This window comes from Osmia lignaria, chromosome 9 (genome assembly GCF_051020975.1).
Source record: "Osmia lignaria lignaria isolate PbOS001 chromosome 9, iyOsmLign1, whole genome shotgun sequence".
Classification (NCBI taxonomy): Eukaryota; Metazoa; Arthropoda; class Insecta; order Hymenoptera; family Megachilidae; genus Osmia; species Osmia lignaria.
The window spans coordinates 1308838-1334521 of NC_135040.1; the positions used below are offsets into that span (position 1 = coordinate 1308838).

The window sequence follows — 25684 nt, forward strand, 5'->3', positions numbered from 1 at the left end:
CACAGTACTCAACGTGTTAATAAGTACACTTTCTACTATAGTTAACACGGTTTGTGTTGTCCAAAAGTGAAATCTTCCATTATAAGTTTAAAATCAGAAGTAAAAATTGGACAGAATATTTAGGTTTAGGAAAGTTCAAAGTGTATGATGTACTAAATGTGCTTTTGTGTTAACTTGAGCTTTCAAACAAAATACCCTTGATATATCTGTAACTTACAGAACCCAGCATATGTTACACTGCACTATTGAAAAGGAAATGTTTTCTTTTGATAATTAAAAATAATCTGATAATTTTCCAATTTGTTTTCGCTTTAGAAAATGTAAGAAACAAATTTTGTAACGTGTAAACTTAAAAGGAAAACAAAAGTACAGTGCATTCGTTTGGAAAAGGAGGTGACATTTATTATTCAATGATTTACGTTTTGCTATGTGTTACACGATTTCATTAATCAAAGTAATATATTACACTTGTGTAACGTTTTTATTGCATTACTAAAGGAACTAAAGATTTATGGTATTTGAGGTTCTTAAAATTGATTGTAAATACTAGTTATACATTATTAACAGTAACAGGGGAAAGTAGAATTCAATAGCTCCAAAGACAAAAGCTTAGAAATTTGGAATTATTATTATTATTATTATTTTTAAATTTTGTAAATAGTAATAATAGAAAGAAACATACTTTTTTATCATACAGTTAAATTTTCTGTATGTAGTTTCATTTGTCACGTCCCAGTAACAAAAGTTTTTCAAAATTTTCAAAATTTCCATTTCACCGACCTTGTGTTTCTTCATCAGTGCTTTGCACTCGGAATTGTTCCCATATGAAAAACACAAAGAAGGTTTTTGGTATTGTAAATTCAATGGTGAACAATATTTCGATATTCTCGTATTTCAAACAGTAGGTATTTGTATCCTTCCTTGAAATCATCGTCGCACTCAACCGAACTGCGTAGTTATAAGCGAGAGAAAAACTCGGTTCTTTAATTAATTTTTATTGTTGCATTAACCCATTAGGGTCATTATCAACCACGGTATCTCACAAAATGATAATCGAAGTTAGGTTAGATTAAGTGAAAAATTTTAATATGTTTTAGAAATTTCAGTACGCTTGAGCAAGAATTAACAGTCTTAGTCACTTCTCTGGGGTTTCCATTGATTTGGTACAGTCGTTTCTCACGTTTATACTTCCGGTAAGATGTAATGGTATGATCAATCGAGTAATAGTTTGGCAGCTGTTACACATTAGTTGGTTTTTCCAATAGGTAGACGTGTCAATTCTCAGTCTTGTTAATACTACTTGATGCTTCCTGTCGAACGATAATAATGTAGGACTAATTTCGTAGATGTCATTCCTGATACGATTAATATATGTCGTATGGGCATATTTCCAGGACAGGTTCCAGTGTTCTTTAAGAATTTTGTAGAATGATTTAAAAAGCTCTTTGTGGTAAGTATATTAAGGGTATGACGAGGTGAATTCGTAGCCTCCTTTGCAACTTTATCAGCTTTTTCGTTCCCTGTAATTCCAATGTGTGAAGGAACCCACCCAATTACTTGTTTGACAGAATTTCGCTGTACTTCTCAATAATTTGCCTAATAATAGGATTTCCAGGTTCGGAGACATGCATTCTTAGGGCTGGTTCAGGCACGGCTAGTAATTTAGTCGAGTGGCGAGTAGGTATTTACTACTAAATCGTTTAGCGCATAGAAAAGTATCCGAAATAGTACAGTTGAGCTTTGGAAATCGAGAGTACGATATATCGCTTGACTAAAGAAATGCGTCCGGACAAGTCTGTTCGGAAGCCTAGTTAGTGGTGGTGGAAGCCTACTCAACCAGAAAAATTCAATGAAACGGATCTATTCGACTAAATCGTTTTACTAAACTACTCGACTAAACTGTAATGTCCATACATAGCAAGTTACAAAATTACTCGCCACTCGACTAAATTACTAGCCATGTCTGAACCAGCCTTTAGAGTCGGTGTAGATAGTGTATTTACCTTTGTTATTAACTTTTGCTATGTACTTTAGTCCCTCCAATATAGAGTATGCCTTACATGAAAGGATTGAATAGTAATTTGACAATTCAAAACCTATGTCTTCTTCAGGAGTCACTATACCGCAACCAGCTCCCAATTGTGTTTTAGACCCATCAGAGTATACACACGAGAGACGTAACGACGACGTAACGTAACACATTCAAACAGCGTTTTGTATTAGAAATATTAATTAAATTGTTGATGTTTACAAACTGCATAAAGTTTGAAATATACATCAGTTTTACAAAATGAATCTATCAATATTAATTATTTGCTGTTTATGTTGTAAATATGCCACATAAAATAATAAGCGAACTACACGTTTCATTATTAACAGCACCGGATTAAGGGTAGGTTTAAGGGGGCTACAACCCCGGGCGTCACTTTGTAGGGGTTCCGATATAAGCTTCCTATGTCAAAAAAATATTAAATAAAATTTTGTTATTGCTGCCTTTTTCCTTTACGATTAAATGTTACTTAATTTTAATTAGGATAAATTTCAATTGTTCAACCAAGTCTATTCACCAGGTGAGCCTTCGAAAGTTTGATAGCCCAGGGGTCCCAGAAGTCTTGATTCGGTCCTGATTATCGGTACAATTATAGAAGACACAAGCTTGCGAAGTTGTAATATTATAAATTTTTATTTTAAATAAGTTTCTGCAATTTGATAAAAAATTTGGTTATTGTTATACTTTTCTTATTATTAACCATGAGAGTTAAAAAGTATATTTTATCTTTTTAATAAAAATAAAAAAAATGATGTCACAAAGGGTTAATGCTATTTCTTTGTTACGTGCGGAGCAGGCGTAGTGGTAGGTGACTAGTCTGCGGATTGATATGATCCGACGCAACGCTTAAACACCTTCTTTTAGAAGGTAAGATATTATAGGATTCGGATTCGGTCTAGACTGATACAAGCCTCTCGCTCGTTGGACACAAGGTTTGGGAAATACGCACTAAATAATTAACGAGATTGAATAAATAATTATTATATATTTTGCCAAAAGAACGAAGTATGAAAATATAATGGGCATTCAAGAGATATTACAATTTTCTTTAATTACTGAGGACAGAGTATCCAGTTTTTTAATCGCACTCACCGGATATTTAGATGAACAGAAACGGTTAACGAGTTCGATCCTTCGCTCCTTTCTCTCTCTCTCTTCTCTCAACGCACGGATGATGATACAATGTTCTTGACAAGATGAAACTATGACTCTACACTAACAATAAATCTAAATATTATACATTAACAGTTTTAATTACAAATGATTTGAAAACTTGAGTCTTATTAACGAGAAAACTGAGTCTTTTCGCGTGACACTTGATTCTCACGAAACTCTGCTCGACGTATTCTGCAATACTAGATGTTTCTCGGACAGAAAGACCGCGCACCTCGCGACTGTATGGCCGTCTGTGTTGCTATTGTCCGTAACTGGGTTTTTATGAAGGCCGAAAATGCTGATTTCGCATGATTAAGGAAAGAGTTCAGTAGTATACTGACCTGTTGGAATGTCTATGCGTTGCACATAATTTTTGACACAGCGTTTCGAGAAGAAGAGCGAATTTGTTGACGCTGGTGACTCTAAGGAGGTCAGTCATTGAACCGATTTCCTGATTGCTAACGCTTTTGCAACTTGAAATTGGAGAGAATGGAATTTCCTTTGTCGGGACGTAACATCTTAAATTATTGATATGTTATATTTTACTACAGTAAGTACATAAGATAAAAATGATCGTTTTCTTCTTTAATTCTCTTACAGTTGTCATTATTTTACCCTCAAATGGCAGTCCATGGAAAAAGTTTTTAATTTTAATTTAATTTTGTTTAATTTAATTTCATACTATTTTCATTGTCTAAATTTTACACGGTTCCTTTAAAAATTATTCTTCCAGTACATGAAACCCTTTCGTTTAAAAATTATACGCTCAACTTTAGGTTAATATCCTTGTATACGATTTCTAAGTTTGGATCACGATTTATCCAGGCTTCGCTGTTCAAGGATTAATTACTAATTTATACGATTTCATGGAACGTGATGGAAATTTCTTCACGTACAATTACATTACTTACATCGTCCTTTAGGTCAGGTTATCTAATTAAATTTCTAACTTACATTTTTCGTTCCTGCCCGTAAAGTTAAACCCGTGTTCTGGGTATATCACACTCTAACTGCTCGTGGTTCGAATATTTTCCAGCAGATTACTGCCCCTGCGAGCATAATCGTATTTAACGTCTACCACTCTCGGAAACGTACAACGTTATTGCCGCTAGACATAGCTATTGATTACGTAAATAACTGACAAACTTCCTAACAATTCACGTGTACTAGTTACCCACAATGAGAATAACGACACGTACTTCGTATACGTATTATATATATATATGTAGTCATATTTAACGAGGGAGAAGGTGGAAATCGCATTTCTCGTTTCGAAAAAAGCATATATCCACCTCTTCAGGGGCACTGGCACATATGTATACGTTTAGCTTTCTTTAAGTTATTATTCTAAAGGAAAAAAAAAATTAAAATATGTTGGCAAATTGTTCATTACAGAATCTTTAATAATGAAAACAAGAAAACTTGTCATATGACAACACTGAAAAAGAATCAAACAGAAAATTAAATTATTTTCTTTTTTACTTTAAAAAAATTCGTCCTTCAAGAAGTTAAAGATGTAAAAATCGCATAAACGAAAGATGAAAAAAATATCTCGTAGATCTGAGATAATGTATCAGTAGATGTTTGAGGTGAAAATTCAACTAGTTTGAAGATATCCCACTTTTACACAATGTTGTCAAAATACTGTTGTCTCTGTGAATGTTATCTCCGGTTATAGACCAGAGTTGAAAAGGTAAGAAACGCAACAAATAGGTGATTTCTTTTTACAGACTTTGCATTTTAAAATTTAAACAATTTTCTTTATTTGTACTTATATATGAAATTTCAGAATTATTTAAGCCTCAAACATTTAAAAATTTTTAAATAGAAAGAAATTTTGAAAAATTTGAAAATCGGGAACAGTAGAAAATAAATAATTGATTAATGAAAATTTTAATAGCAGCACCACAATAGCACCCCCGTCCATATTATCATCTTCCATGTTCTTGTAAAACACAATAAACTTTTATTATATTATCGTATAAGCGATTTCTGTCACTGTTGAGCGATTTTACAACAATTTTCAATTTTACGCCTCGGTATAAATAGATTTACTTAAACTGATGTGAACGTATTAAGTGCTTCAAAGAATGAGATGTTGCTATTTTATTATTTCTAAAACTATTCCATTCTTACAGCTCGGTGTGAGGTAATATAACGGGAGTTTACTGTAGTCTAAAAATTTTAGACTGGGAAATATATTTCCAAATAACTAATTGTAAGTAAAGGATTTTGCAGTTCAAGCTTTTATCTAATTATACTTCTATAACTAACATATTATATCTGTCAATTAATAAAAAAAATATTGATTAATTTTATCTTGAAAAACTCTTCAGATGAACAAAAACAAACACTTTTACTTTCTAGCTAAAGTAAACGTGCAAATCATTCCAACTAAGCTTCACCTCGTGACGTCAAAGGACACTAATTGCTGTTCTTATTTCAGTTTCTGACAGATCATAACACCTACTTACATATATCTAAGAAATATAAACCTAGTTCGTATTCTCACTTTCTCCCTTAATATTTCGTTAATACGTGTACATTTATATTTAACACTTGACGGCCATGCTAAAACTATTGAATGTTTCATTAGGTAGAATTTCTATTTTGAATGTTATTTATTATTTTCGCATTTTATTTTATCTGATATTGATAATCGAAAAGTCTATACTCCATTTTAACTTGAAATTGAGATTTTATGTTACCGGCGAACGACGCGCGCGTAATGGTTGCCAACTGTCTAGTGGATTTCCCACCGATTTGTAGCTAAGATCGCTCGATTGTAATAGCTCTACTTCCGGAACGCATGGCGGACACGTCGGAACGTATCATTGTACGAGTAATCACATTTCATCATATATTTTATATAATAAATACTTTTGCACTTTTAACCGTGTCGTGTTCCACTGCCGCTCCCACTCCTGTCATCATTTTATCATGCTGTGTTAGAGCTTAAGAAAAATGCAGTATAGTACAATTCAACAAAATTAATGGGCAAAAAATCCTGAGTTCAGGGAAGAACAATGAATGTCACTATTCTCCAAAGGACCAAATCAAAGTCCACCTGGATGAACAGGTCGCATAGAAGCACCGCTATAAAAAAAAGAGAATTTTAAAAATAAGAATAGAACAAAAACAAAGAGTTCAAAAATAAAAAATACGATAAAAATGTTTTTTCCTTAGAAAAATTGATGTTAATAAAAATAATATTAAAGTTCGAATTATGTAAAAAGTTGAACAATTAAAAATAGGATAAAAATGTTTTTTCCTTAGAAAAATTGATGTTATTAAAATTAACATTAAAGTCCGAACTATGCAAACAAATGTATAAAATTTCATAAAATTTATCATCTAATTCAGAAATCCATTATCAGAAATAAGAATAATTTTGGACCGTCTGTATTCAAGAGAGTTCACAGAATTTGTTTTTTAACTTTTTGAAAATTTTACATTTTGTGACTGCTATCGTTTTTCCTTTGAATCTAATAGAAGTATTTTTTATGAGGTAATTCAAACAATTTTGAATAATATATACAGGATAGATTCTTATAAAAAACCTAAGCGTTATCCGCATATGAGTGATATGATAGTCAACATATTAAAATGAATGAAAAGTTGTACGTTTATATGTACTATTGTGGTATAATTCATATTATGCATATTTTATTTTTATGTTGTTTTTGTGTATTTTCCCAATTATTCTGAAAAAATAATTAAAACTCCCAGCTACTATTTCCGGAGTTTAAAATATTTTACATTTTATACTAATTATAATTTCTACCTTTTTATAACTTTGCCAACATTTTATCTTTTAATATTTTAATCAAAATATTTCACTTCTTTTAGAGTTGAACAAAGATATATAAACATGATTAGATGGTTAATAGTAATTGATCCAAAAAGAACATTATATTCAGAAAACTAGAAATCGATTGTTTAAATTATTAAGAATGAGACTGCATTATTGTTCACTTTCAAGAGTGATTTCAGTGATTTGGTTAGATAAGTTTAGTCCGAAATAACTTCTGCTGCAAATTGTTGGAAGTCTCAACTAATTTGAGCCGTTCTCTGCAGGAGCAATTAAGTCAGTAAAAGTGGAAACGAAGAAAACATTAAAAGAAAAGAAAATTACTGTTCTAAATTGTTATGAATAAATACAATAGGATTTTTTTAAATTTCTTTTCTACTGAATACATATATGAAAATTAAATAATTAATTGAAAATAATTAAATGAAAGAAATAAATAATGTTTAATCATCTTTATATATTTTTTTTATAAACTATATTTGCAGAGGACTTATTATTCTTACGAACAATTAATTATTTCGAAAAGTTTGGTGTATCAAGGTGGTATAACAAAGTAATGAATTGTTTTATTGCTATTCACTAATACGATTTGAAAAATCATTAGAACCAAGTTAGCCTAAGATTGGAGTAAAGGTAAAACTTGAGTAACAATTTAGTGAAATAAATACTATTTTCTAGAGATGTGCATAAAACAATTAAGCAAATAGAGTTTCGTTATTCTATATAACTATCAAAACGTCAGATAATCCAATAGGATAATATTCTACCTAACCCGATCCGAATATCCGATTTGACCCTATTCGACACGATATTTTCGGGCTCTCGCATATCTTTAGAAAATTTTCTATTTGACCGAATTAATCTCTAATCTTCAAGAAAATAGCATATATTTAGTCTTATAAGTTTTCTTTTTCATTATTTAATTGTATATACATATAAATTATTAGTAACTAATATGTGTTTTCGTTCTCGCGTTCATTCAAAGATTGATACTTCATTAATTTCTTTATTATCATCCAACCCCATTCAAAACTGTCCAATCAACTCTCTTTATAAATTCATACAATAGATTCGTACAGATAGATTTAGGTGAGATTCATGTCTTGCCACGAGCATTCATAAATTCGTATATTATTACATCCATTCATCTATTGACAAGTTAATGGGGATGTACATTTTCTGTGGTGCATAGAAAATAAGCCAATTTTATGTTCCTTTTCTCAGAATCTACTGCAGCTATCAGTTTTTAATTTTTAGAGCATGAAGTATCATACTAGATGTATATTTTAATAAATTACACTGTACAACAGCCAATTGATTTCGTAACCGCCACTATGTAATTCTTATAGATTTTTGCGAGCTGGATACGAATCTGAAATCCGTTTCTCTCTAGGTCGTAGAGTTTTGGGGAAAATTAATGTTAAAAAAAATTGCAAATTTTCAACGTTGGAGATGTTTTGTGCTTTTACCATAACAGCTATTCAGTTGCTTTTGACACGAGAAAAATTTGTGAACTTTCCCGAATAAAACGATATAAATTCTCATTACATTGTAAACATTTAAATATGTTTAAATAATGATCAAAGTGAGAAAGACACCAAAAATGCGCCAGTTTTTGCTGATATTTTTCAATTTATTCCCAAAACTAAGGGACTAGGTGAAAATCTAACCATCGTACGTGATAGAGCAGACATTCATGCTACAGAAAGCATCAAGAGAAATTACAAAATCACTTTCGTTTTCATTTTACAAGGAAAATAGTTCGGGAAAATACGCGTCGCTACCAGCGGTACATACTCAATGTATACGCGGCGCGGCGTATAGGATTGCCCCGAAACAGGGATCGGAAACTCCCACTAATTTTTTTGGCTTTTCAGTTTTAGTTCCCTGATAACGGACAGTACGTAGATAGCGCTACTATGACGACAATCAGCGCCGCCTAGATTGGCGTTGATTGGCGTCATTTGGCGTGGTTTGGCGTCATAGCGTCATAGCGTCCGTTTTGGTGGAGTCCAAATACAGGGTGATCCTCTCGCTACGCTACCCAAAGGAAGTGCCGCCACAATGGAATGTAGAAGTCGACATCCCATTTCTGTCATCGCTTACTTGACCGAGGTGACCCCTGCAGCGAAGACGACTGTGTGCGTGAAAATGTGTTAAGAAAATATTCTGTTTTCCGCAGTGCTTAAATGGGACTTTTCTGCTCATTAAGCCTCGTACTGACCTATGCATTTGTGCGCCGAAAACGTTCTTTCGGGCAAAAATGCTGAAGTGAGTACGGCCCGTTAATGTGTTCGCGAAGGCCCAGAGCACGAAGGAACGCTTTTTGACCGCTGTAGCCTCGTACTCACTAGAGCATTCGTGCGCCGAAAACGACCCGTTATGAGTTCGCAAAGGCCCTGGGCACGAATGAACGCTTTTCCGACGGCTGTCGGTCCATCAAAGGATATTCGTGCGAACAATTTTACTATGCCGGTTACAAATTTCCAAGTACCGTTAGTCGACCGCTGTCGAATTTAGCCTTCGGAAAAACTCAGTTTATGATATGTCCTGATGAACCGTGATAAACTGATTTTCGAAATCCGGAACAATTTTTGATATTAATTGTTTGGATACTTTAAACAGATACTGAAGGCTCGTATATGAATCTCCCGTTGCTAAAAAACGTAGCGTTATAGCTAAGCGTTCTTTCACCGTCATTTCAGCTTTTCTGAATCTAGTGTCGTTTTTTTTTGAATTTTGGGACCGATAGCGTTTATTAAAAATTCAAAATCTTCCGATGACATCCGCACAAAATTTTTAAAATGTCCACTAGCTTCTATCTGTAAATTTCTAACTACTTTTTCACCACTAGAGGTTGCTCTATTTTTATATACCTGACTAATCCACCATCGTTTATCTTGATTTTTTCTTCTTTTTTTTTTTAATTATTGTGTTCATAATAATATACGCTGCACTGGCGATCGTGACATCTGTTCCTGTCGACATTCTGACTTCGACTGGTTTACGGTAAAAAGAACCTTTCTACATAGAACCCAGATACAAAGGTTTACAGTACCCCAGGTAGAAAAATTTGCGCGAACAGCCGAAGAAATTTCACGTTCGTTCGCCGAGAGCATTCGTTTGGGCAAAATGCCCAAGTCAGTACGAGGCTTTACACACATTTTCACGCACACAGCCGTCTTCGCTGCAGGGGTCAAGTAAGCGATGATAGAAATGGGATGTCGACTTCTACATTCTATGGTGGCGGCACTTCCTTTGGGTAGCGTAGCGAGAGGATCACCCTGTAATTAATAATTATTAATTTATTATCGCATCCCTACAGGTAGCTGCTTTAAATCACAGATTTATGATTAAAAGATAAGAAATCAGCTAAATCATAAATCTCTGATTTTTAGCAGTCACTTTATGACTATCCAAAATTTCGTATTCTATATACAGGGTGTTCGACAACAGGTGGGCAATATTTTAAGAGGTGATTCTAGGGATCAAAATAAGACGAAAATCAAGAATAACGAAATAGCGTTTACGGCTTTGTTTTCCAGTTATTAACGTTTAAAAATTCGAGTAAAAAGCGCCAGAAATCTGCAAAATCCGCTCAGCACCGACGACCGAACGTCAGATCAGCAGGGGTCGGTACAGTCACAACCAAAAATCGAAGCAGAATGCTGTAGTACTGAGGAACAGAATAGCACGAGGTAAGTTTCTACTATTCAACGATTCTTGGTTATGACTGTACCGACCCCTGCTGACCTGACGTTCGGTCGTCGGTGCTGAGCGGATTGCAGGTTTCTGGCGCTTTTTACTTGAATTTTTAAACGTTAATAACTGGAAAACAAAGCCGTAAACGCTATTTCATTATTCTTGATTTTCGTCTTATTTTGATCCCTAGAATCACCCCTTAAAATATTGCCCACCTGTTGTCGAACACCCTGTATATACATATATATCAGAGGCATACATAGTATACTTATATATGTATATGTGTCTACTTTTAGTACACTCATAACGGATGGTTAGTAGATGGTACTACAGTCAATGTTAGACTTTTTGTAGAGGAGAGTTTCCGACCCCTGCCCCGAAATAAGCAAGTGGTCTCTGCTTCGAAATAAGCAACTCGCTATCCCCTCTTTTTTGTTTGAAGTCGCTCGCAAAGTGAGAGGTCCGAGAAATGAGCAAGAGGTCCATTTGTCGCTACCTCGGATCTCTCACTCGTTTCTACGAGTGACGTACAGTAAAACCTGGATAAATGCAACCAAGATTGGGACCTAGTGGTTGCATTTATCCAAGCGAGGTGTCGATTCTGGGTATTTAATGTTGCATTTATCCAAGCGAGGTGTCGATTCTGCGTCCGTACACATGTTTTGTATTCAGCCGACATGCCGATTCTGTGTCCGTACATATGTTTTGTATTCAGCTGACATGCCGATTCTGTGTCCGTACACATCTTTTGTATTCAGCCGATATCATTTATATTCAGTCGTGGTGTCAATTCTATGTTGTTTATTCTATTACTATTGTTTATAAATATAATTCAAACTATGTCATGTTTGGTGTCATTTTAATCAGAAAAATCTCACAAATGCGTTAGTAAAAGTTTCATTAAGAAAAAGTTAAAAATAAAAAAGGTTCATCGTTCAATTAGTATTAGTCACACCGATATTACAGTCGGATCATATTACACGGTTTCCTCGCCGAGCGGCTCGGTTCGGCTTAGGGGGATCCCCCGAAGTGGAATGGATAGCGATGTTGCACTTATCCAAGCATTCTTTCGTTGCATTTATCCAGATTTTACTGTATCTCGACGATCTCTCATTTGTCAAGCCAATAGCATACCTGCTTCGTAATAAGCAACTGTTCGGTCCCGAGCGAGTTGCTTATTTCGAGGCAATCTGTATTTGCGATACCGAATAATTGACTACAAATTTTACCTTTTTTCATTTGTTATTATAATTTGAATCAATAAATATTTTAGTTTTGTAAAGATAGATTTGTGTTAGTTACGATTCCATGCAGTGTTACAACAGTCACTGATAAGTGGTCAGGACGGACCACTTATCAGGGTCGATTGTAACATTTTCCCCGGTTTTCATTTTTGATTAATAACTTTTTAATAAGTTTTTGCGTAATCATAGTTCAAAGTCAAATTGTTACTTAGGTCCCTGCTCTCCTCTACCTACAGTTTTCTGTATGCATGTTTTCCTGTCTTGTTACAGTAGGCCAGGGCCCGGAGCTGGAAATAACCCGTGTGACACGTCTTCATATGGGACCATATCTCTGTGTAGCATCGAACGGTGTCCCACCAGCAGTCAGCAAGCGAATTGTTCTGATCGTTCACTGTAAGTAGCTTAAACGCATTCTTAATTTGTATTTTTCAAACAGTGAAAGAAGAAATTACTAAATTTACTAATGCCTAATTTAGTAATGTCTAAGCACTCCAATTCCCTAGTTACCCAGCTTCTAAACAGATGAAACCACCTGAAAAAAGTAGCAAAAATATAATATATTGCATCTAAACAACAGATTCAACTATTAAAAGACACTATAACTAATTAAGATACATAGGGTGTTTCATACAATTGGATCAAAATATATGGAGCTCTAAAACGGGAAAAAATAGAAAAATATATCATTGAGAAAAATTATATTCTGTCGAATGAAACATCAGGTGATACATGTGTCGATACCGGAAGTAGGGGTCTTTAAAAAATTTCAAAGTCAATTTCATTTTTCCAAATGGAATTATATATTTTTCTAAACGTCAATCGATGCGTCTTGTTATTCTCTACAAAAAAGTATTGAAGTCCCTGAGTCGAAAACTGAATAGTTCATTAAATATTTTATTAGAATTTTGCACTTTGTTATATATCAATTGGGGCGTTTTCTAATTTTTGACAAAAAAATATTAAAGCATTTGGGTCTAATATTCATTGGTTTAAAAAATATCTTAGGAAAAGCCTAATGGTCTCTCTTTATCTCTCACTAATATATCTTTTAGACTAATGAATTTTCGACCCAATACCTTAATGCTTTTTTTTATAAAGAATTAAAAAACGCTTCGATCGATGTATAACAAAATAAGTACATCATTCCAATAAAATTCCTTAAAATGTAAATTTGTACTAAATTCTAATAAAGTTTTTTAAAATAGAATTTAATATAATAGTAAAGCAAACGAAAAAATACAGGGTCTTTAAAAAGTAATGGTCATGGTTTTTAGAAATCATTCCGCACTTCATGTTAAATAGATATTGGCAAAAAAGATTTGTTGCAAAATTAATTTAGAATTTTTGAAAGGTCAAAGCCTTTTTTCACTCTACGTATTCTACCTGTTAAGAGGATTAAAAGTTTTGAGGGAGTTATGTACCGGTAGTGGCTCGCTCTCACAAAATAAACTATAGCGGCTACGAGTGAGTCACAAAATTATTGGTATGCTTAGAAAGTTGATAGAAATATGTAAAATAAGTAAGCAAAGAAACAACTTTCAGTATTGTTTATTGAAGGACATATAATAAAATTGTTAAAATAAAAAATAAAAATACAATTATAAATCAAGTAAAAATAAAACATCATAATGTTTTGTTCATTTTCTAGATATTCTTTTTATTATTCTAAAAATGTAATAAAGTAATCCTCAACTCAGAATGCATTCATTTTCATTTTTCTGATGCTTGTCTAATCAAACTCTTGGAAAGAATATTTTTTGTTACATTTCTTTAATCATACAGAATAAAAAAAATGTTGTCAAGTAAAGTAAAATGTTCAGTTCAATAAGAATTACTTGAATAATAAAAAATTAATATTATTTTTTTTTAAATGAAGAAGGTCTCCTTTGGCCATTTCACAGTTGCCCTAAAATAATTTGTTGCACACTAAATATGTAATCATCCCTCCTCTGCTCTATTTAATTAAAAAACAAAGGAATAAAATAAAATCAGTATTTACTGTTGTTATAAAGGATACAGTTTGAAACGCTTTAAAATGTATTTAAAAATAAAAATATGAAAGGGAAGAAGTGAATACCACATCAGTTAATCAAGGATTATGGTGGACATGGTGAACATTTGGACCATTGTCTGCCACTCTTAAATTTTTTTATTTCCAATCAAAATATATGACGAATAATGAACCTATTGCAATAATTTTAAATCAAACAAATTGTTTGCATCAATAACAAAAGGCAGCATCCATGGACTTAAATTACTCTCCTCCGTCTAGGGTCTAGTGGGATGAAAAGGTGGTACTTTGTTATCAGCTTCTTCCAACGGATCAGGTGATCACAGTGAAACAGTACAAAGAGCAGTTAAATTACTTGAACGAGATACTTCGAGAGAAATCTTCAACTCGTACAACAAAATGACGTAAAGACATTTTACTCCATGATAACGCGAGACTGCGAGTTGCTTTTGAAATCAAGCAAACACTACTTGATCTCAAATGACAAGTTCTATCTTCTTTAGCGTACTTTATTTACATTAGGTTATCTAATTACTATCAATCTTAGCTAATGTGTGTTTTTCGAAAACGGATTTCAAATTTTATCATCTCGAAATACGAAGAATTTTTTTACTGTGGCATTCATACAGAGCTGGAGCGCAAAGAATAATTCCGATTCCGGAAATTCAAAAAATTATGAAACTATATGAATATGTAGTGAAACTTCATGGAATGTCCTCCCGATTAACACGCAATTTTCGTTTGCTGCCCGTTTTCAGTCCGAAAGGGTGAAAATCGCATTTACAATTTTTACCATCTCTACAAAAAGTACAGAAAATTGATTAAATACAGTTGTCTACAACTAATTGTAAGAAAAATAATAAAACCCTAAATAATATTCTTTTAAAATAATACACTGACCTCTGGATGATTCAGGAAGTATTTATGCTGATTACTGTAAATCAGTAGCTAGTTACTATAGAAAATCCCGCAAAGATCTTGAAAAGTTGTTAATGATCAGTTAATTCCTTAAACATTCACTCACTTGGTCCACTAAAGAAGCCATAACGTCATGAAATCTTAACCATTGAGTAAAATTTACAAGATATGCATGTAAAAAAGCGATATCAGCTCGTGTAGTCCTGTCAGCGACAATATAGCGAGAATCTACTCTATGTATTTTCATCGTCTAATAATCAGGTGCCAGATAATCGGAACTCTACTGTACTTGGATTAAAATAATGCTATAGTAATCTTATCAGGGTCGGCCCTAGTATTGTGCCACCTTTTCCTCTCTCATAAAAATTATTACAATGATATTTTAAGACCCACTGCGTTAATATAGACTTCAATATGTCTAATTATGTTAAGGAAAATTCGTAAGTTAATGAAAAATTATTCGTTAATTAGTTAAATTAGCTAGTTAAAATGGTATAAAATTGAATTATATGTCGATTTAACTAATGAGATTCTGGTACCTGGTTTCTACAGAGAAAGAATAAATGACTTTTGTATAATTTATTTTATAATTTATCACAACTGAATTTCGTATACATAGCTTACGCCATCGGTAGAGCCGGCCCTGGATCTTATTACAAACTTGATGTATTACGGAGCCATAAGCGACATTGACCTAGGGAGGATGGTACGAAGGTGAAATTGTGGTTTGACATGGGTCATTCCATGCCAAATCGATCACTTTTTCACGTCGATATCAGACTTTGTTCCAAATGAAACATGACATAATGCATACGAAATTAAGGAGAGTATGTCATTATTTTGCTTTCGATTTCGCAAAAAAAAAACACAAAAATTTTGGAACTTTTCAATTTTTGTTTATTTTTATCAAAATAGACTTGTGAATTTTTGTAAAATTTAGTGAAGTTATTTGTGGGATTAAGTTTAACTTTCCCATAAACTCCACTTGGAGATTAATCTACTTAGCAAAATCATAGTACCTAAAAGAATTTCATTATGAAGTCAGTGGTTCCCAATTTTAGATTTGTAATGAAGTTTTTTAAAAATAACACATGTATATTTCACGCAAATCTTAATTATAGTTCAATTAACTAAATTTTAAACTGGAGATAACTGAAAATCTGGATCTTAATGAGATAATCTTGGAGAACTGACTTACTATAATATTACTATTTTTTATTTAAAAAATTAGTTTTGGATCATTTTACACCAAATAGATTAATTTCTTTCCTCAATATCTCGAATTTCTTTCAAAATGAGGTATTTTACTCGTTTCAAAACCGTTTTAGAAATACAAGCCTTCGAATTTTGTGATTTTTGGCCATTTTAATAAAAATGGGTTATTCGTTTGAATTTTTATCTTAAAAACTATTCATCGTATTAAATAACTTTTATTTTGTTTTAATGGAGAAGGATTACTCTTTTTAAATGTGTACGTCCATCGTTCACAAAAAGTCTCGTGGGGAGGCAAAAAACCATAGTTCACGAAATGCTGTAGAAATACTTGCCAAAAAATCGGAAACCCTGAGAAGGGGGCGTGAATGTGTTAGTGCGACAACTTCAGTGCGATAGGTTCGATGCAACTCACTCATCGTCAGTGTACATCGAATGTCGTCCAAAAACAATATTCAATGATGTTTATTGTACAGGTCTTATTTGTACCTGCAGAAAAGTTTCGTTAATCTGTTTAATTCTGCTGTTTCCCTTGTTTACGCGTTCATTTTACAACATTTGCTATATTTAGCATATATTTAGCATACACTATATTTTTGAAGTGAAACTTCTTTAGACGCGGTAGAGCAAATTCGCCTGGATTAGATGAAAAGTGAAACGTTTCCTCTTCTCCGATTTCAACCGACTCTACACGCATGCGCGGCGCGTACTGTGTGTAAACGTAGCATTTTCTCTAACCATGGTAGTGTGAGTTGGCCTGATCGAGACGAGAATTGAAACGGTTCTCCGACTCCAACCGACATTTGAGAAGAAAGAGAGGGAGAATCATTTCTACTCTCTCCGCCGCATACATCATACATACAGGGTGATCCTCTCGCTAGTGGACTCAAAGGAAGTGCCGCCACAATAGCATGAAGTGGCCCAAGTCCTTTTTCTGTCATCGACACCTTTTCACGGACACAGCTACAGTATGCACCCCCGTCGAGAAAAGGGCTTGGGTCCATTCATAATGGTGTGACGGCATTTTCTTTGAGTCCACTGGCGAGAGGATCACCCTGTAGATGCGCGAAAATTTACAGTCTGAATTATTTGTATCATACTTCAGCTATCATAAATCCATAATTTCTTTCTTATTGTTAGAGTATGAATTAATAGAAACTGATGAATAAAAGAGATATTTCATTTAATTAAGAGAGATTTCCCTTAATCAAATTCCATTTTCTAATCCTGAAGTAATAAAATCATCAACAAATGCTAGAATCTAAAAAGTTTCACTTCTAACGCGCGAGAGTCTTACGCTTTTTTTTTTTGTTTAATCCATTCCCAGAAATTCAAAATATTAAAATACGTAGATATGAAACTAAGATTCAATTAAAAATCAAAAGGAAATTTTTAAAAACCTAGTTCAGATGCAAATGTAATTTTTATTGTGGGCATTAAACCTGAAGGGAGCAGAGTTAATAAACGTAATACTAAAGAATAATAATAATAAACGTAAACTAGGGTTATATTCAAAGTTTTATTGTATCGTGTGTTCATTTTATTGTTCTTCTTGAAAACTTTAAAATATTAGTAATAAACGAAAAGTTTGATGAAATTTTGTACACTATAACACCTTAACGACAAGGTTGTTAAACCGATAAGTCATGCTCATCACATTGCTTCAAAAGATTGCCCGGATTTTTGCTCTATAATATCGTAAAGCTGAAATAAGGTCAGATCGTAACTGAAGATCTTAAAAATTTTCAAAATTTTAACGGTTTATTCTAAGAGAATGGCTCATCTCCGGCATAAGACTATTTTAGAACTTTTCATCTTCTTAACGAGTAATATATAAAGTTAACGAAAAAACTTTCACCACTAGAGATTTTAATTAATTTTGATGATGCCTTTTCGCAAATATTCCGTTCGACGTGATGAAGAAAACCACATCTGGAAACTATGTTCATTACTTTTTGAATATTTTATATTTTTACTTCAAAATAGTTATTAAGTAATTGATAAATTCGATATCCTAGTTTTAACAGGTATAATATCAATTTTAATCATACTCTGTCCAACTAATTGTATCATTCACCTAGAAAAATTTAATTAAAGTTCAAAAGCCCCATTTCATGTATGTCACTTTACATACAAAAGTGTGATTTTTCTATATTTTGAAATACGGAGTTATACTCTAACCATTCATAACAGTGTTATTTTAGTGCATACAGTAAATATACTTTGCAACAAGTACAATATACAGTAATGCTTCGAAATAAGCAAGTGGTCTCTGCTTCGAAATAAGCAAGTCGCTATCCCCTCTTCTTTGTTTGAAGTCGCCCGCAAAGTGAGAGGTACGAGAAACGAGTGAAAGGTCCATGAAAGCGCGAAGCCGATGTTTAGGGTAATAAATTTCACGCCCGACTGAGCAGTGACATCGGTTAATAGAAGAAGGATGGAATATATATAATGCTTTCTCAGTCTGGTATATTTGCTTCGAAATAAAGCATAGTGCGAGAATGAGAGGGCATGCTCTATTCTATCCTTGTCCAAAAAATAACATCGCTGCTCGGCCGATCACTTTATGATTTGCCGCTACCTCGGATCTCTCACTCGTTTCTCGCGTTCTCTATCGTCCCGTTTCGAGAACAAAGTCAAGCCGAATAGCTACCTGCTTCGAAATAAGCAACTGTTCGGTCCCGAGCCACTTGCTTATTTCGAAGCATTACTGTATTGAGTGTTCCATCTGAAGATGACTACCAAAATATCTCCGTTCTTTTTAACCCTTGCACAGCGGAGCCTGGGTCATCCGTGACCCAAACTTATAAAATATATCCAAGGCTATTAACTTAAAGTTAAATGTATAATTTTTAAGCGAAAAATCTATATATATCAGAAAAATAATTTTTAAAGAAACAAAATGAAAGATTTAGTAAAATTTAGAAAATGAAAATGATATGAAACACGAAATTAAATCGAAGGTGTCGTTTCGTCGTCCGAGGGTTAATGTTATGAAACATTTATGTCGCAAAATGTAAATAATTTTCGATGCGGAATATCATGGAAGAAAAATTTTCAGTATTTTTCAACGTATTCATCATTTTTCATGTCGTGTCTCGTAGCAGGCTAAAAAATACATCTGAATATGCCTGCATAATGATTTTCAATTACGGTTTTCAATTAATAATCTTACGGTTTATACGTTTATTTTATTATTACACTTCAAAAACCATTGAAATTATGCTACAAACATTTTTCATAGAATTGAAAACAATGGAAATATTTAGGTTAGCTCCTTTTGCATTTTGAACACAAATGTGATTTTTTGATTCAATAAACAATGTAGAGTTTTATTAATCATCTATTTTTCAGTAATTGATCACATCATTATACTTTTTAATTAATTATAAAATATTAATAGTGTTACGTGCGGCGCGCGTGCGTGTGATGCCGTGACGCCGGAAAATTTACTAAATATTTGTGAGTTCGGAGATACGCTAGTCCCATACGGGCCCTTTCATCAGATCGCTAATATAATAGGATTTATGAAGGAGGCTAATAAAGGTTATGTCAAAGAAAATTAGATTTGATTAAAATGAATCAAATGGTATATTATAAAATTAAAATGTTAAATATAATGGAATACATATAATATTGAAAGGTATAAAATATATAAAATATTGAAATGTGAAGAGTATATAAAATACTGAAATATTATGAAGTATATAAAATATTGAAATATAATAATAATAGGTGTAAAATATTAAAATATAATGAAATATAATAATGCGATTAAATATAAGAAAATGCAGATTTAGCTCGCGTACAATTTAGATTTGAGACACACAATTATTGGCCGGAAATAGACAAATACATGTGATGAAATACAATTTAGAATTAGGAATTTCCAATTGAAGAAGACTCTTACAATCAAAATTGACTACGTCAATTTTGACTACTGGAAATTCCTCGGCAAAATATTCATAAAACGACCGGAAGAGTAATGGAAATGACTCACCCGATTATGTGGAAAAACTCCTATTGCTGCTATTTCTCTGCTGACTGGTTTCTGGAGGAAGGAGAATGGAGCACACACCCTGAACTGTTGCACCGATACACAATTATAACGCGTGAACTATTACGAAGTCTATTAAACTAAAACTACGTAAATGTATGTATTTATAAAGAAATAAAATTAAACTGAAGAATAAAAATAATGAATAAAATAATAATCGGAATAAACGAAAAATAAAAGGGATACGCGAAGATAGAGTCTTTTGCCCTATTTGCTACTTTCGAACAACTTGGAACAAAACTCGTGTCTGAACCACTTCGCGGACCCGCCGACACGCTGCTCGCGATTGTACGTCGAAGAGTGTCGCAATCTGCACCTCTCGGAGAAGACCAGAGCGGGCCTCGTCCGAAATTGTTTACATTGCGTTGTTGTGCGCCTAACGAATTAGGCGGCGGTGTCGATGCGTAAGGAGACGGGATTCGCTTATCGGTGGTACAGCAGGGATATGTGCGTACCTCTCTCTGTTTTAATCCTTCTCTTTCTAATTCGCGTATATTCCTTTACTCTTCCTGTCATACTAAAGACTAAAGATTCATTAAAATATAATAAATTTTACAAAATTGTTTTGATCTTAACGTTATAGGAAGGAAACATGCTTTTCAAAATTATTACAGATTACTGAATTTGAACGAATGCTAAATAAAAATTTTAATTCGCAACTTGGACTGACCGGCGTGGCGGAAATACAATATTACAGTGTTTAGTGAATTAGTAGAAAATTCGGATTATTATAATGTATGTATAAGGAATTTCGATCATGTTCGCGGAACCGATAAGGAACGTTCCAGAGTGGTCAGGATTATCGGACCACACGAATGATGTTTCGGGCTTACATCCGGCGATATTCAGTACCAAGGAAGACACGTGATTTTGAGCCGTGGGACCACGCTGGTTTCGAGGAAGGAATTTGTTACGCTAACAATCGGAATTATGTCTGGAAAAGATAGACTATCTCGAAATATCAAAGAACGTTTTTGCGTTCAGTCAGGGGAGGTCCAGAATGTAAAACAAGCCATCGATGTTCATGGTTTCCGTTCGCACCTCCAACTAAGGTCCAGGGTACGACGGATCAAGATGATGGGAGCAGGCCGATCAAAAAGAGGACAGGGGGGGGGGCACAAGGTGAATGTGTAAAAATTTCTGTTCGGAACGTAACAATAGCATCAAAAAATAAAAGATAGCCTTCGAAAGGTATCTTGAAAGTTCCTGATAATTGTTTAGAGACTTGATAGAGCTGTATTTATTATGAAATAAATAAAAAAGAAAAATCTTTTACTTAATAAATAAATAGTCCACAAATACAATAATTTACCAAAAACATTTCATTTAGTAACAAAAACAAACATTACTGAAAAACTGAAGAACTTATATTCCTAAACATTCTAGAATTTGAAAATTTTGAACTATTATTTTTGCACATGTTAGTAATAAAATGTTTTAAAATACACTATGAAATCGGGAATTTTTAATTGATTAAGTCAAACCGATATACAAGGTGGTCGACAACAGGTGGGAGATTTTTTAAGGGGTGATTCTAAGGATCAAAATAAGTCGAAAATCAAGAATAACGAAATAGCGTTTGCGGCTTTGTTTTCCAGTAATTAACGTTTAAAAATTCTAGTAATAATCGCCTAAAACCTGCAACCTGCCCAGCACCGATGACTGAACATCAGGTCAGCAAGGGTGAGTACAGTCATAACCAAGAATCATTGAATAGTAGAAACTTACCTTGTGCTATTCTGTTTCTCAGTACTGCAGCATTGGTACTACAGTCTTGGTTATAACAGTATCCACCCCTGCTGACCTGACGTTCAATCGTTGGTGCTGGGCAGAGTACAGGTTTCAGGCGCTTTTTATTTGAATTTTTAAACGTTAATTACTGAAAAACAAATTCGCAAATGCTTAATTTTCTTAATTCTTAATTTTCGTCTTATTTTGATCCCTAGAATCACCCCTTAAAAAATCACCCACCTGTTGTCGAACACCCTGTATATGTTTGTTAAACCTTGAACGACGGGCCATGGAGAGATCCACAATTTTAATGTAATCCATATTGTATTCCATATTATTCCATTATTCCAATAATATTCTGTTGGTAGCACTAGTAATTTCGTACAGGATTGGTGATGTTGAGAAGAAGAAGGAGAGGGGTGAATAGAGACGTATGCAAAAAGGCAAGCGTGGAACAAGTCACAAGTAAAAAAGTAAAATCATTAAAATTGAGAAGACTGATTGGTTTATTTTTTTATATCGTAATAATTTAAGTTATGTACAGTTTATTTTTTTCTTTTCTAAATATATATATATTCATGTAAAACATAAAAAGTGTATTAATTACAACCCATAACCGAACACGTGGAAACAACATATTCCATATTATTCCATATCATTTTTATTTTCTACATTTTTGCACCGTTTCGTTAAAAATTATTTTTCCAATATATGAAACTCTTACGTTTAAAAATTATGCGTTTAACTTTAGGTTAATATCCGTGTAAATATTTCGTAAGTTTAGGTCATAACTGATCCAGGCTTCCCTCTTCAAGGGTTAAACGTATAACGGTTATAAATGCAAATTATTTCTTTACTAATTTATGATCGGAAATCAGGTAGAAATGATAACAACGGATTATGCAGAAGGTGTTCAAAAATGCAATTTAAGATCTCGCAACGTAGCAGTGGATTTTTCGCGAAAGCGTACGATAATAACGCCACTTGGGGCTTCGTGAATGACGGTTACAAGGGACCATTGTTTGCGGTTCTGAAGTAACACCTTAAATATTTTCTGCCGACGGCGAAGCTGAGCTGTCACGAACCCACCAGTCGACGTTGTTACTGATTGATTAAAATAGAAATTGCAGATTTAAAATTCAGATTTTCTGAAGGAATTCTATTCAACGCTGATCTATAGCAAATTTCTTCGTAAAAAATACCTATTTTTTGCCTGGTTAATATGAACTGTATAATTTGGACATGTCAGTGATTTTAATTGTTGGTTTTGACCTCAATTATTATATGAAATGTTTCTTAAGGGTAAAAAATTGTTACATTATCTATTTATAAAAATTGCAAATCAAGCATTGTTTATAATTCTGTGGATTGGTACAAGAAGTACCAATATCAGTATTTATGAAGTTGAGATATTAACACTTAAATATATGTTAAACAATTCATGTACAAATATAATTTCTGACGCAAAGTTTCTCCTGTTTCAAATTTCTTTTTTAATGCAGAAAGAAAAAATTAAAGCTTATGCCATTTACTGATTTAACAAAAAAGAACGTAAGTTTATTTAATGTTTATTTGATAACAAATTTTTGAGATTGGAATTTACAAATGTCATTATAACCATTTTTAGAAAGAATATAAAATTGTTGTTTTTTATATGGAGTATACAATTGTTTACAAACTCAGTACTGCATTTAATTCATTTTTACAAAATTATGACATTGGCATTTCTTGTACCAAGTCGCAGAAATATATTTGGAAAGGAAGATCTAACATATTATCTTTTTTTTTATTCTATAATATTTATAAAGCCTGCTGTTTTATTAATAAAAATGTTTGTTCATAAAAGAATAATTATAGCAAGAAAACCCAAAGGATTTAGAAGTTAATTTGTATTAAAAATAAGATGGTGTAAAAATCCCAAAACGGCTTGACCGAAATGAACCAAAATTATGGAACTTTATTTTGAATATCATCAATGCACGCTCTTGCTGACACCATTTTAAGAATCCGACTTTACAAAGCTAATCATGGCGGTCATTTGAAAAAAGATCTTTATAAATCATATTTCACCATTTTTAGTGAAAAACATGAAAATTTAATAAATTCAGAAATTATAAATATTTTAAGTCTCTTAGTGATTTTTATGCCATTTTTTATTTGCTTAAGAATGTTACATGATTATATAAATCATTTTCGTTAAACTATTACTGTGACTTGCAAGAAGTGCCAATGTCATGTTATTGCAAAAATGAGTTCAATCTTGTTTGGAATTTGTGAACAATTGTATACTGTATATTAAAAACGATAATTTCAAATTCTATCTAGAAAATAACTAAGATAGAATTAAGTTTTAATTTGTTAATTCCAATGTCAAAATTGTTTATAAAATAAGCTTATTTAATAAACTTATGTATTTTAGTAAAAAAATGTAAATAGTATAATTAAACTTTAATACTTTCTTTGTGTATTAAAAATTTACAACAGCAGGTACTTCTGTATGAGAAATTGTTTGAAATTAAATTTTTTTTCATATCTTCAGATGCTAATATCGCAATTTTATAAGTACCGACATTGGTACTTCTTACACATTCTTTTATACCTCATTGCATAATATCAGAATATTAATTTTTCGTTATATTAAGTGATGTGTATAGTGTTATCAGAATTTCTTTTCACAGTTCAGCCCATGGTTTGGATCGAAAACCAGTTAGTAGGCGCTTACGAGGGCCAAAGACTTACCTTGGAATGCCATAGCGAAGCTTATCCAAGACCGATCACTTACTGGACAAGACCAACAAATGAAACGATTGCGAATGGTACGTATATACTTTTTTTCTTGCAAGAAACCTTTGCTTTATGGTTTGAATGTATTCGTTTATTCAGTCATAATACTGTGCGCGGCAGAGGAATAAGAAATTTAAAAAGTTCAGTAACTTTCAGGAGAAAAAATAGTACAAAAATTAAAGAAAATTTAAGGAAGCTCTGAATAAGAAGAAACAAACATTTGCTTGAAAATTGATATAATAACCTCAGTTGTACGTATGGATTTAGAGAGTATTAATTTATTACAAAATGGTAAGTTTATAAAGGATAAGTTTTGGAACTCAATAAAATTTCATATTAAATAAAAATCAATATAAAAATAAAATAAGAGATATGCAAATGAATGCCTTCAACGTTACACTTTCTTATTGTTAATTACTATTTTAATATTTTCCCGCCCTTCTGTGATTTTCAAAAATGGCGTGAAAATATGATAACAATAAATTCAACAATTAAAATCACAGATGGATCTTTAATTGCAAAAAAAAGGCATCAAATTAATTTGTACGTCTAATACTTGATCTGTTTCTTTTAGTGTTAATTATTGGTTCTAGCAAAAGAAACTAATTATTCAATTAAGAATTCCATATGTACAACCGAAGATAATATTCTCATGAAGAATCGTTAAAAATTTTATGTAAAACGAATAGAAATTAGCGAAGTTATGTTGTCTAGTTTGAGAAACAACGCTTCAACATAAATGCATTTGAAGTTGAAGACTTGACGTTTCAGTGTTGTACACTCGCGATCAAATCAGACTTCCCTAGGGAAAATAGCAATATAATGAAAGCAGGAATTCTCGAAATCTTACTTTTCATGATAATATTACATAATATTAAAGATTATTTACGAAAAATTTATATAATTTGTAATTATTAAATATATTGAAATTTAATATATAATTAAGAAATATGAATAATAAATAAACGTCAATTTAAATTTACCCGCGTAAACGTTTATACACAAGTGG

The 25684-nt window shown here is 32.6% G+C and overlaps 1 protein-coding gene across 3 annotated transcripts in view; it reads left to right on the forward strand.

Moving 5' to 3' along the window:
* The window catches only part of LOC117609913 (neurotrimin), a 508787-nt gene that overhangs the window by 393933 nt on the left and 89170 nt on the right, over positions 1–25684 (forward strand). For all 3 annotated transcript variants that reach the window (XR_013062667.1, XM_034336671.2, XM_034336672.2), the window contains exons 5-6: positions 12233–12355; positions 24570–24707. Coding sequence is in view for 2 of the 3 variants with exons in the window: in XM_034336671.2 (XP_034192562.1) it covers positions 12233–12355; positions 24570–24707 (261 nt within the window). In the remaining variant the exon portion in view is untranslated. The remainder of the gene's footprint in view (positions 1–12232; positions 12356–24569; positions 24708–25684) is intronic.